At 43.6% G+C, this 12,558-nt stretch overlaps 1 protein-coding gene across 9 annotated transcripts in view; it reads left to right on the top strand.

Annotated features, from left to right (window-relative positions):
- CACNA1A (calcium voltage-gated channel subunit alpha1 A) overlaps positions 1 to 12,558 on the top strand; it is a 691,505-nt gene that overhangs the window by 489,284 nt on the left and 189,663 nt on the right. For all 9 annotated transcript variants that reach the window (XM_073654330.1, XM_073654327.1, XM_073654325.1 and 6 more), the window contains exons 25-26: positions 3,865 to 3,964; positions 6,576 to 6,736. In XM_073654330.1, the coding sequence (XP_073510431.1) occupies positions 3,865 to 3,964; positions 6,576 to 6,736 (261 nt within the window). The remainder of the gene's footprint in view (positions 1 to 3,864; positions 3,965 to 6,575; positions 6,737 to 12,558) is intronic.

Below are 12,558 nucleotides of genomic sequence, written 5' to 3'. Positions count from 1 at the left end.
ATTCACAGGATATGCTATAAATGTCTGAGACAGAAATAAGCCCTTAAAGGTAAAGAACAAAGAGATTCCTTAGACTCTGCACCCCACTCCAGCCAGTGCCAGGGGCTTAAAGAATCCACAGTGGGCACAGGCTCACAAAGAGTGGACCAACATCTTCTGGTTAATAAATCTCAATTTCCATAATACAATTCAAATGGTAGGTTTAGAATATCCTGGAAACGATATAAATTTATCAGTGGGTCCCCTCTCTTCCCCTCCTCAGCACACTGCATCCCTCTCCTCCCCTCCTCAGTACACTGCACCCCTCTCTTCCCCACCTCAGTACACTGCACCCCTCTCTTCCCCTCCTCAGTACACTGCACCCCTCTCTTCCCCTCCTCAGTACACTGCACCCCTCTCTTCCCCTCCTCTGTACACTGCACCCCTCTCTTCCCCTCCTCTGTACACTGCACCCCCCTCTTCCCCTCCTCAGTACACTGCACCCCTCTTCCCCTCCTCAGTACACTGCACCCCTCTCCTCCCCTCCTCTGTACACTGCACCCTTCTCCTCTCCTCCTCAGTACACTGCACCCCTCTCTTCCCCTCCTCAGTACACTGCACCCCTCTTCCCCTCCTCAGTATACTGCTCCCCCTCTCCTCCTCAGTACACTGCACCCCTCTCCTCCCCTCCTCTGTACACTGCACCTCTCTCCTACCTACTCAGTACACTGCACCCCTCAGTACACTGCACCCCTCTTCTCCCCTCCTCAGTACACTGCACTTCTCTCCTACCTACTCAGTACACTGCACCCCTCTACTTCCCTCCTCAGTACACTGCACTTCTCTCTTACCTACTCAGTACACTGCACCCCTCCCCTCCCTCTCAGTACACTGCACCCCTCTCCTACCCTACTCAGTACACTGCACCCCTCTGCTCCCCCTCAGTACACTGCACCCTTCTCCTCAACCCTCAGTAAACTGCACTCCTCTCCTACCCTCCACAGTACACTGCACCCCTCTCCTCCTCAGTATACTGCACCCCTCTGCTCCCCCCTCAGTACACTGCACCCCTCTCCTCCTCAGTATACTGCACCCCTCTGCTCCCCCCTCAGTACACTGCACCTCTTCTCCTCCCCCTCAGTACACTGCACCCCTCTCATCAATCCTCAGTACACTACACTACTCTCCTCCCCCTCAGTACACTGCACCCCTCTCCTCCCCCATAGTATACTGCACCCCTCTCTTCCCCTCCTCAGTACACTGCACCCATTTCCTCCCCTCCTCAGTACACTGCAACCTTCTCCTCCCCTCCTCAGTACACTGCACCCCCTCTCCTCCCCCCTCAGTACACTGCGCCCCTCTCCTCCCCACTCAGTACACTGCTCCCCTCTCCTCCCCCCTCAGTACACTACGCCCCTCTCCTCCTCCTCTCAGTTCACTGCATCTCACAGGTGCTTCTCACTAAATTAGAATATCATCAAAAAGTTAATTTATTTCAGTTCTTCAATACAAAAAGTGAAACTCATATTATATAGAGTCATTACAAACAGAGTGATCTATTCCAAGTGTTTATTTCTGTTAATGTAGATGAATATTGCTTACAGCCAATGAAAACACAAAAGTCATTATCTCAGTAAATTTAAATAATTAAACAAAAATCACATGCAAAGGCTTCCTAAGCATTTCAAAAGGTCCCTTAGTTTGTTTCAGTAGGCTCCACAGTCATGGGGAAGACTGCTGACTTGACAGATGTCCAGAAGGTAGTCATTGACACACTAAGTAAATGCAAAGTAAATTTTGCATGTCATTTGGAAATCAAGGTCCCGGAGTCTGGAGGAAGAGTGGAGAGGCCACAATCCAAGCTGCTTGAGGTCTAGTGTGAAGTTTCCACAATCAGTGATGGTTTGGGGAGCCATGTCATCTGCTGGTGGAGGTCCACTGTGTTTTATCAAGACCAAAGTCAGCGCAGCCGTCTACCAGGACATTAGAGCACTTCATGCTTCCCTCTGCCCACAAGCTTTTTGGAGATGGAAATGTCATTCTCCAGCAGGACTTGGCCCCTGTCCACACGGCCAAAAGTACCAATACCTGGTTTACACACAACAGTATCACTTTGCTTGATTGGCAGCAAACTCGCCTGACCTTAACCCCATAGAGAATCTATTATAGAGAATCTATGGGGTATTGTCAAGAGGAAGATGAGACCCCAGACCCAACAATGCAGACGAGCTGAAGGCTGCTATCAAAGCCACCTGGGCTTCCATAACCCCTCAGCAGGGCCACAGGCTGATCGCCTCCATGCCACATTGCCGCATTGATGCAGTAATTGATGCAAAAGGAGCCCGACCAAGTATTGAGGCATTTACTGAACAGACATTTCAGTAGGACATTTCGGATTTTAAAAACATTTTTCAAGCTGTTGTTATAAAGTATTCTAATTTACTGAGATAATGACTTTTGTGTTTTTATTGGCTGTAAGCCATAATCATCAACATTAACAGAAATAAACACTTTGAATAGATCACTGTTTGTAATGACTCTATATAATATATGAGTTTCACTTTATGTATTGAAAAACTGAAATAAATTAACTTGTTGATGATATTCTAATTTTGTGAGATGAACCTGTACTTACCCTTTACATCACTCTATAGACTATTGATAAATCTCCCCTATTATGTGAACCAAAACCAGCTCGCCATATGTAGATTTCTAACAAGGAATGATGTAAATATATGTGACAATGATTTTGGAGTAGTTTTTTTTTATGCCTCTTGTCCTTAGCCTGTGCCAGGACTGGAAATGTATTAGCTCCTTCTTTAGGCTAAAGGAGAAACATCCATAATCGGTACTGTGTGATCCTGGCCTACAAGAGTTCTCTTGAGTTTTTTTGACACATTTTCTTCCTATTTTTTTAACGATGTATAAATTATACATGTACATAATATATGCACGTCACATTCATTACTTACCATCAGTGAGAGGAGATTTGGGTTTTAAGGGCATGAGAAAAAAAAAATATTGGCACTGGCTGGAATAGGATGTTATTGCCATTGTGTTGAAATACATTTGTTTTTTTGAAGGTGTTTGTTGTGTCTTGTATTTGTCTCATATGTGTGTGATTAATTCCCTCTCTTCCAACACCGGCTGCCTCCTTTAGGAGTAACCAGCGGTAATGTCCATTTGTCCTCAGTCTTTCTCTTCTCTGTCTTCTTCACCACTTTTGCCCACACATCTCCACCTTACAGCGTACAGTCATTTAGGCACATGCAAGTCCCTGGGAGCACAATAATCTCCTGACAGCTCCTCAGTGATATTAGACACTGTCTGTACAGTGCTAGTGAGGACCATGTGGGATTCTAGGATCTACCGCAATGGTGACACTTAGGGATTTCCGCATTTCATTTAGCGTTATGAATGCAAATCTCAAAGGGGAGGGTGTGATATTAGGACAGATGGTAAATTCTCCAGGGCATTTGACATGTAACCACCTAGTAGTTTCCAATTCCCAGCTCCACTAACAGTTCTCTCTTATTTTCTTTTTCTCTTCTTTCCTTTCCATCTAATTTTCTTATCTTTAATATCTCTACTCAATCTAAAATTTCTACTATCTTATATTTATATCTGGTCTGCCTGCATGTTTTATGACTACGTTTCATTTTTCTCTTCCATGCACGGTCATGTCCCATGCTCATCTCTGTCTCTCGCTTCTTCCTTGATGTTTCTATCTTTCTTCTTTGCTTCTTAATTTTCTTTCTTTAATGTTAATTCTCCTTTCTTGGTAAACCTCTTCTTCACTTTCTTTCTTCCTAACATCCTTCTCCTGACTACTTCTGCCTCTTCCTCCTCTTCTCGTCTTCCTCTTCTTTTTTGGTCTCACAACAGAGGTGGGAGTAAAGGAAAGGACATTAGCACCATCAAATCTCTGCGTGTTCTCCGTGTCTTGAGGCCTCTGAAAACCATTAAGCGACTGCCCAAACTGAAGGTAAGTACCATGTGTATTTTCCAGTAAGATGACCAAAGACTAAAATCAGATGATGTCTGCATGATGAAGCATACTGACAATGATGGCAAAGTATAGAGTGGGTATCTCTCATGAAGATGCTGGACTGGATTTCTCTATATAAGTACGCTAGTGATGAACTCAGGGGTTACACTTGGGAAAGGCGAACTGGCCATATGCCTAGGACCACCATTTCCTACAGTGCTGCTGATGAACGGACTTCCAGCAGTAACCGGACACTAATCAGGTCTACAGTCAGTTCCAGTAGTTGGGAAAGTGTTTGTTTTCAGTGAGCCCTTTACCTAATAATAGGGAGAACTGTGACACTATAAAGCATATATCCATCAGTGTTAAGTGGAACTTATTTGGGTACATTATTCCAATATTTTATATAAGCTCTGAGATTGGAAGCATTATGTGGGTACTGTATAATAAATATGAGTCCTAAATATATATGGTAATATTTGGACTCTGTATATAGGCATCTTTAAGCATTATATGGCAGTATTATGCAAGCACAATATTGTGTGAGCACTGTATGGTAACATTATTTTAGAAGCTATAGCTTCATAGTAGTACAAATATTCTGGCAAGAAAGTGTAGAAATGTATGCTCTCAGGTAGGCATTAAGTAGTGTTCACACAGGCAATGCAGTTTGGTCAAAATACGTTCAGTTTTATTGCTTTCATAAAATTGTAACAGATTCAAAACCAAAAACAGCCTTTTCTGGGCACAAATGTATCACAGCAAACAAACCGTCCATTCAGCAGGCACATATGTCACCCTAACATATTACAGTCCTTTCTCCCAGAGCAGACTTGAAACACAGAAGAGGCAAGATATCACAAGTCTTGGTATCACCTTCAGCCTGAGCTCCAGCAGCTTCAAGCGCAAAACAAAAGTGTTCAACTCTGGGCACAGTTGACACTGAACAAGCTGCAGCTTCCACAAGATTCTCTGCACACACAGACTGCTCAGCTTTCCTACCTGACCCATGCAGTCTCCATTCAGAGAGACCCCGGCACATCTTTCTCTCTCTCAGCTCATATTTTGGCTGGACACTCACCAGCTCCAGCACACTCGACTCTGCGCCATCCAGCAGAATGACACACCTAGTGAACACAGGCCCTGCGTCTAGTAAAAAGCTAGGCACCTGTCTATATAAGACCTCACAGCTCACAGTGCATGTCAGATGAAATGAGAATCATGAGCTCAAAGGAACTGCCCAATGAACTCAGAGACAGAATTGTGGCAAGGCACAGATCTGGCCAAGGTTACAAAAGAATTTCTGCATTACTCAAGGTTCCTAAGAGCACAGTGGCCTCCATAATCCTTAAATGGAAGAAGTTTGAGACCACCAGAAGTCATCCTAGACCTGGCCGTCCAGCCAAACTGAGCAATCGTGGGAGAAGAGCCTTGGTGAGAGAGGTGGAGAAGAGCCTTGGTGAGAGAGGTAAAGAAGAACCCCAAGATCACTGTGGCTGAGCTCCAGAGATGCAGTAGGTAGATGGGAGAAAGTTCCACAAAGTCAACTATCACTGCAGCCCTCCACCAGTCGGGCCTTTATGGCAGAGTGGCCCGACGGAAGCATCTCCTCAGTGCAAGACATTTGAAAGCCCGCATAGAGTTTGCTCAAAAACACATGAAGGACTCCCAGACTATGAGAAATAAGCTTCTCTGGTCTGATGAGACAAAGATAGAACATTTTGGTGATAATTCTAAGCGGTATGTGTGGAGAAAACGAGGCACTGCTCATCACCTGCCCAATACAATCCCAACAGTGAAACATGGTGGTGGCAGCATCATGCTATGGGGGTGTTTTTCAGCTGCATGGACAGGACGACTGGTTGCAATTGAAGGAAACATGAATGTGGCCAAGTACAGAGATATCCTGGATGAAAACCTCTTCCAGAGTGCTCTGGACCTCAGACTTGGCCGAAGATTCACCTTCCAACAACACAATGACCCTAAGCACACAGCTAAAATAACAAAGGAGTGGCTTCAGAACAACTCTGTGACCATTCTTGACTGGCCCAGCCAGAGCCCTGACCTAAACCCAATTGAGCATCTCTGGAGAGACCTGAAAATGGCTGTCCACCAACGTTCACCATCCAACCTGACGGAACTGGAGAGGATCTGCAAGGAAGAATGGCAGAGGATCCCCAAATCCAGGTGTGAAAAACTTGTTGCATCATTCCCAAGAAGACTCATGGCTGTACTAGCTCAAAAGGGTGCTTCTACTCAATACTGAGCAAAGGGTCTGAATACTTATGACCATGTGATAATTCAGTTTTTCTTTTTTAATAAATTTGCAAAAATTTCTACATTTCTGCTTTTTTTCAGTCAAGATGGGGTACAGAGTGTACTTTAATGAGAAAAAAAATGAACTTTTTAGAATTTACCAAATGGCTGCAATGAAACAAAGAGTGAAAAATTTAAAGGGGTCTGAATACTTTCCGTACCCACTGTATATATACATATCCACATATAGATACATATACACATATCAGGAGATACCAGCACTAATAGTAACTTCCTAATTAATTTCTTACTTTGAATTGTCGTAATGCCGCCATTGTCTCTCACTCTCCAGGCTGTTTTTGACTGCGTGGTGAACTCCCTGAAGAACGTCCTGAATATCCTCATCGTTTACATGCTCTTCATGTTTATCTTCGCTGTTGTGGCGGTCCAGCTTTTCAAGGGAAAGTTTTTCTACTGTACAGATGAATCAAAGGAGTTTCAGAGAGACTGCAGGTGAGTGACTACTAAATCCAGTATTTTAGGTGCTTGTGATATTGAGGATGTGCTGCTAGTCATACAGATAGCAGCCGCACCAACTGCATCCTCAAAAATAAATACATACACTGCGTTCCAAATTATTATACATGTAGAAATGCTATTTATCTCAGATTTTCCTTAACGATCGATGCAAATGAGTCAGTATAATGTTAAAATCATCAACTGTTAGAGGATAAATCACATTTTATTGGACAAACCTCCCAATGATAATAACATTTTTTTCAAAACTAATAAAACTCAAAATGCCCCTTTCCAAATTATTCTGCACAATAGAGTTTCCAAACATTTTTTATTTTGTAAATAACTGAAAATGATCATTTGTTGAATTTGCAGCATTAAGAGGTCACATTTACTGAAATCAAAAGCTTTTTCAATCAAAAACATCTTAACAGGCTAAGTTACATGGTATCATAGGACCCTTGTTTGATGTCACCGTCACAATTCTTGCAGCCATTGAACTTGTGAGTTTTTGGATAGTTTCTGCTTCAATTTCTTTGCAGGATGTCAGAATCACCTCCAGATGTGTTTTGATGTGATCGGCCTCCCACCCTCATAGATCTTTTGCTTGAGGATACTCCAAAGGTTCTCAATAGGGTTGAGGTCAGAGGAGGGTGGCGGCCAGGCCATCTGCCCAACTGGGCAGATGCCCGCTGGGCTGCAGCACTGAACTGAGGAGTGGGCCTCCAGCCCCGTTTTTGAGATATGGGCCCTTTAAATCTCGATCACCGGCCCTTTAAGACCCCTGCACACAGGCAGTGTGTGCGCGGATGATGACAAGTGTGACGTTGAACTCAGTGACCTATACCTGCATATGAATATGGGCGGAGTTCACGCCTTGCGCTGGCGTGCGTCCCTGGCTTGCGACTCCAGCATCAGCGTGTGTCTCCGGCGTGTGTCCCCATGGGATCTGCTGCTCCTCTGCGCACCCACCTGTGGACGATATCGCTGCTTCCGGCATGGGTCCCCATTGGATCTGCTCCTCTGTGTGCCCAGCTCTGCAACCCCTGAAGCCTATCATCTTCCCCCATCTTCAGGATCTGGGTGAGTCCTGGCTACATGGAACCCTTAGTGTTTGCAGCAGTCACATACATATACACATATAGGGGCATTGCGCGCGATGATGTCACTACATGAGAACGAGGAGGAGAGGTGAATATTGTATTATTATTATTTGTTTCTTTTTTTTAAATCAGTAAGAACATTGTGGTGGTCAGAATACTGCATGGGGGATTATGGGGAGTGCATTATACAATATGGAGAACTATGTGGAGTGCATTATATTATATGGAGGACTATGGGGAGTGTAATATACTGTATGGAGGACTATGGGGAGTGCATTATACTATATGGAAAACTATGGGGATTGCATTATATTATATGGAGGACTATGGGGAGTGCATTATACTGTATGGGGGACTATGAAGAGTGCAGTATACTATATGGAGGACTATGGGGAGTGCAGTATACTGTATGGAGGACTATGGGGAGTGCATTCTACTAAATGGATGACTATGGGGAGTGCATTGTACTATATGGAGGACTATGGGGAGTGCATTATACTATATGGAGGACTATGGGGAGTTCAGTATACTATATGGAGGACTATGGGCAGTGCATTATACTATATGGGGGACCATGGGGAGTGCATTATACTATAGGGAGGATTATGGGGGGCTGCATTATACTATATGGAGGACTATGGGGAGTGCATTATACTGTTTGGAGGACTATGGGGGTGCATTATACTATATGGAGGACTATGGGGGTGCATTATAGTATAGGGAGGATTATGGGGGCTGCATTATACTATATGGAGGACTATGGGGAGTGCATTATACTATATGGAAGACTATGGGGAGTACATTATACAATATAGAGGACTATGAGGAGTGCATTATACTGTATGGAGGACTATGGGGAGTATATTATTCTATATGAAGGACTATGGGGTGCATTATACTATATGGAGAACTATGGGGAGTGCAGTATACTATATGGAGGACTATGGGGAGTGCATTATACTATATGAAGGACTATGGAGTGCATTATACTATATGGAGGACTATGGGGAGTGCAGTATACTATATGGAGGACTATGACTATGGGGAGTACATTATTCTATATGAAGGACTATGGGGTGCATTATACTATATGGAGAACTATGGGGAGTGCAGTATACTATATGGAGGACTATGGGGAGTGCATTATACTATATGAAGGACTATGGAGTGCATTATACTATATGGAGGACTATGGGGAGTGCAGTATACTATATGGAGGACTATGGGGAGTGCATTATACTATATGAAGGACTATGGAGTGCATTATACTATATGGAGAACTATGGGGAGTGCATTATACAAAATGGAGGACTATGGGGAGTGCATTATACTGTTTGGAGGACTATGGGGGTGCATTATACTATATAATGGGGACTATGGGGTTGCATTATACTATAGAGAGAATTATGGGGGGGCTACATTATACTATATGGAGGACTATGGGGAGTGCATTATACAATATGGAGGACTATGAGGAGTGCATTATACTGTATGGATGACTATGGGGAGTACATTATTCTATATGAAGGACTATGGGGTGCATTATACTATATGGAGCACTATGGGGAGTGCACTATACTATATGGAGGTCTATGGGGTGCATTATACTATATGGAGGAGTAGGGGGGAGTTCATTATACTATATAGAGAACTATGGGGAGTGCAGTATACTATATGGAGGACTATGAGGAGTGCATTATACTGTATGGAGGACTATGGGGAGTACATTATTCTATATGAAGGACTATGGGGTGCATTATACTATATGGAGCACTATGGGGAGTGCACTATACTATGTGGAGGTCTATGGGGTGCATTATACTATATGGAGGAGTAGGGGGAGTGCATTATACTATATAGAGAACTATGGGGAGTGCAGTATACTATATGGAGGACCATGGGGAGTGCATTATACTATATGAAGGACTATGGGGAGTGCAGTATACTATATGGAGGACTACGGGGAGTGCATTATACTATATGAAGGACTATGGGGAGTGCATTATACAATATGGAGGACTATGGGGAGTGCATTATACAATATGGAGAACTATGGGGAGTGCATTATATGAAATGGAGGACTATGGGGAGTGCATTATACTGTTTGGAGGACTATGGGGGTGCATTATACTATATGGAGGACTATGGGGGTGCATTATACTATATGGAGGACTATGGGGGTGCATTATACTATATGGAGGACTATGGGGAGTGCATTATATTATATGGAGGACTAGGGGGGTGCATTATACTATATGGAGGACTATGGGGAGTGCATTATACTGTATGGAGGACTATGGGAATTGCATTATACAATATGGAGGACGATGGGGAGTGCATTATACAATATGGAGGACTATGGGGAGTGCATTATACTATATGGAGGACTATGGGGGTGCATTATACTGTATGGATTACTATGGGGAGAGTAATATACTGTATGGAGGACTATGGGGAGTGCATTATACTGTATGGAGGACTATGGGGAGTGCATTATATTATATGGAAGACTATGGGGAGTGCATTATACTATATGGAGGACTATAGGGAGTGCATTATACTATATGGAGGACTATGGGGAGTGCATTATACTGTATGGAGGACTATGGGGAGTTCAGTATACTATATGGAGGACTATGGGAAGTGCATTATACTATATGGGGGACTATGGGGAGTGCATTATACTATATGGGGGACAATGGGGAGTGCATTATATTATATGAAGGACTATGGGGTGCATTATACTATATGGAAGGCTATGTGAGAGTCTTTATACTGTGTGAAAGCAATTATACAGTGTGAAGGTATTTGTGGGGTCCATCATACTGTGTGGGGGCATTATACAGTGTTGAGAGGTGTGGGGCCATCATACTGCATGGAGAGCTGTGTTGGGGTCACTTTTGGGAGATAATACTATGTTGGTGTTACCATTCTTTTCCAAGGGAGTTGAGGGGTGGGGTACTGTAGGGACATCATACTGTGTGTCTGTGTGAAGGGTACAGTGGAGGAATTCACTGTGGGGGTATCTTACAGTGTTTTTGGGGCACTTTTATTGATGTCATACTTTGTAAAATTACTTTCAAAGGCTGCAAAGTTGTGAGAAATGCTCCTCTGCGACCCCACCAATTTTTTTTTCTTTTGAGGGTGGGGGAGTGGGAGGGCCCAATTAGAACTTTTGATTTCTATATACGCCTCTATTCGGGAGCATCACTATTGGCTTATTATTTTCTAATATAAAAAATGTTGGAAAACCTGTTTCAATTGGTTGTCCCAAGTTTGGATGTTATTCAATCACTGGTGATCTGACCGCTGAGACCCCCACAATCTTGAGAAGCGGAACACTGAATCGCACCATGTAAGTGGAGCTGTGGTGGATCATGCACTACTGCTGAGCCATGCACATGTGGCTCTTGAAATAACTCCTTTAAGAGATCGATGAGGGGCACGAGAAAGTATAGGAAAATTCACTGATTGGGGGTGGGGAGTGTTATAGTATGTGGGCTGGTGGGGTTTGTGTGCCAGGGTTGCTTTTTTGTCCCAGTCCGGCCCTGACAGTACCACTCCTCCTGTCCTGTATATATACTTCACAGTACCACTTCTCCTATCCTGTATGTATACACTGCACAGTACCACTCCTCCTGTCCTGTATATATACACTGCACAGTACCACTTCTCCAGTCCTGTTGTCTGAGAGGTTTAGTATTTTCAATATTACTATGGCCAAATAAGACTAAATATTGGAAAGCCTGTTTAAATGGATTATTCTAAGTAATCCCCTCTCCTCTGGATAGGGGATAACTGTCAAATCGCTGGAGATCCGACTGCTGGGACCAACATGATCCCAAGAATCGGAGCTCTGTAGAGCACCATGTAAACGGTGCTGTGGTCGATCATACGCACTGTGGCGCCATTCACATGTGGCTCTTCAAATAACTCCTTTTAGGAGAGTGAGGGGCATGACAAAGTAAAGCAAAATTCACTGATCAGGGGTAATGAGTGTTATAGTATGTGGGCTGGTGAGGTTTTTGTGGCAAGGCTGCTTTTTTGACAGAGTCCGGACCTGGTGGTGGCCACACCATAAGTTTCTATCCGTTTATGACCATAGCCGCCAATGGCTCAGAGGTTTCTTCGCAGTATAAGATGGGGCATTGTCAGCATGAAGATGATTTTGCTATGGATGAAACAGTTCTTCTTTTTGTACCATGGAAGAAAGTGGTCAGTTAGAAACTCTATATACTTTGCTGAGGTAATTTTCACACCTAAGGGACCCTAAATGGGCTACCAGCTCTCTTGCAATGACTCCAGCCCAAAACATGACTCCACCGCCTTCTTGCTGACGTTGCAGTGTTGTTGAGACATGGTGGCCATCCATCAACCATCCACTACTTCATCCATCTGCACCATCCAGGGTTACCCGGCTCTCATCAGTAAACAAGACTGGTTTAAAATTAGTCTTCATGTACAGTACAGACCAAAAGTTTGGACACACCTTCTCATTTAAAGATTTTTCTGTATTTTCATGACTAGGGAAATTGTACATTCACACTGAAGGCATCAAAACTATGAATTAACACATGTGGAATTATATACTTAACAAAAAAGTGTGAAACAACTGAAAATATGTCTTATATTCTAGGTTCTTCAAAGTAGCCACCTTTTGCTTTGATGACTGCTTTGCACACTCTTGGCATTCTCTTGATGAGCTTCAAGAGGTAG

Source organism: Phyllobates terribilis, unplaced genomic scaffold (assembly GCF_046119375.1).
Source record: "Phyllobates terribilis strain yellow unplaced genomic scaffold, ASM4611937v1 Scaffold_11__3_contigs__length_659146591, whole genome shotgun sequence".
Taxonomy (NCBI): domain Eukaryota; kingdom Metazoa; phylum Chordata; class Amphibia; order Anura; family Dendrobatidae; genus Phyllobates; species Phyllobates terribilis.
Note: the sequence above shows the minus strand (reverse complement) of the source record. Positions and strands in the feature narration are given on the sequence as shown.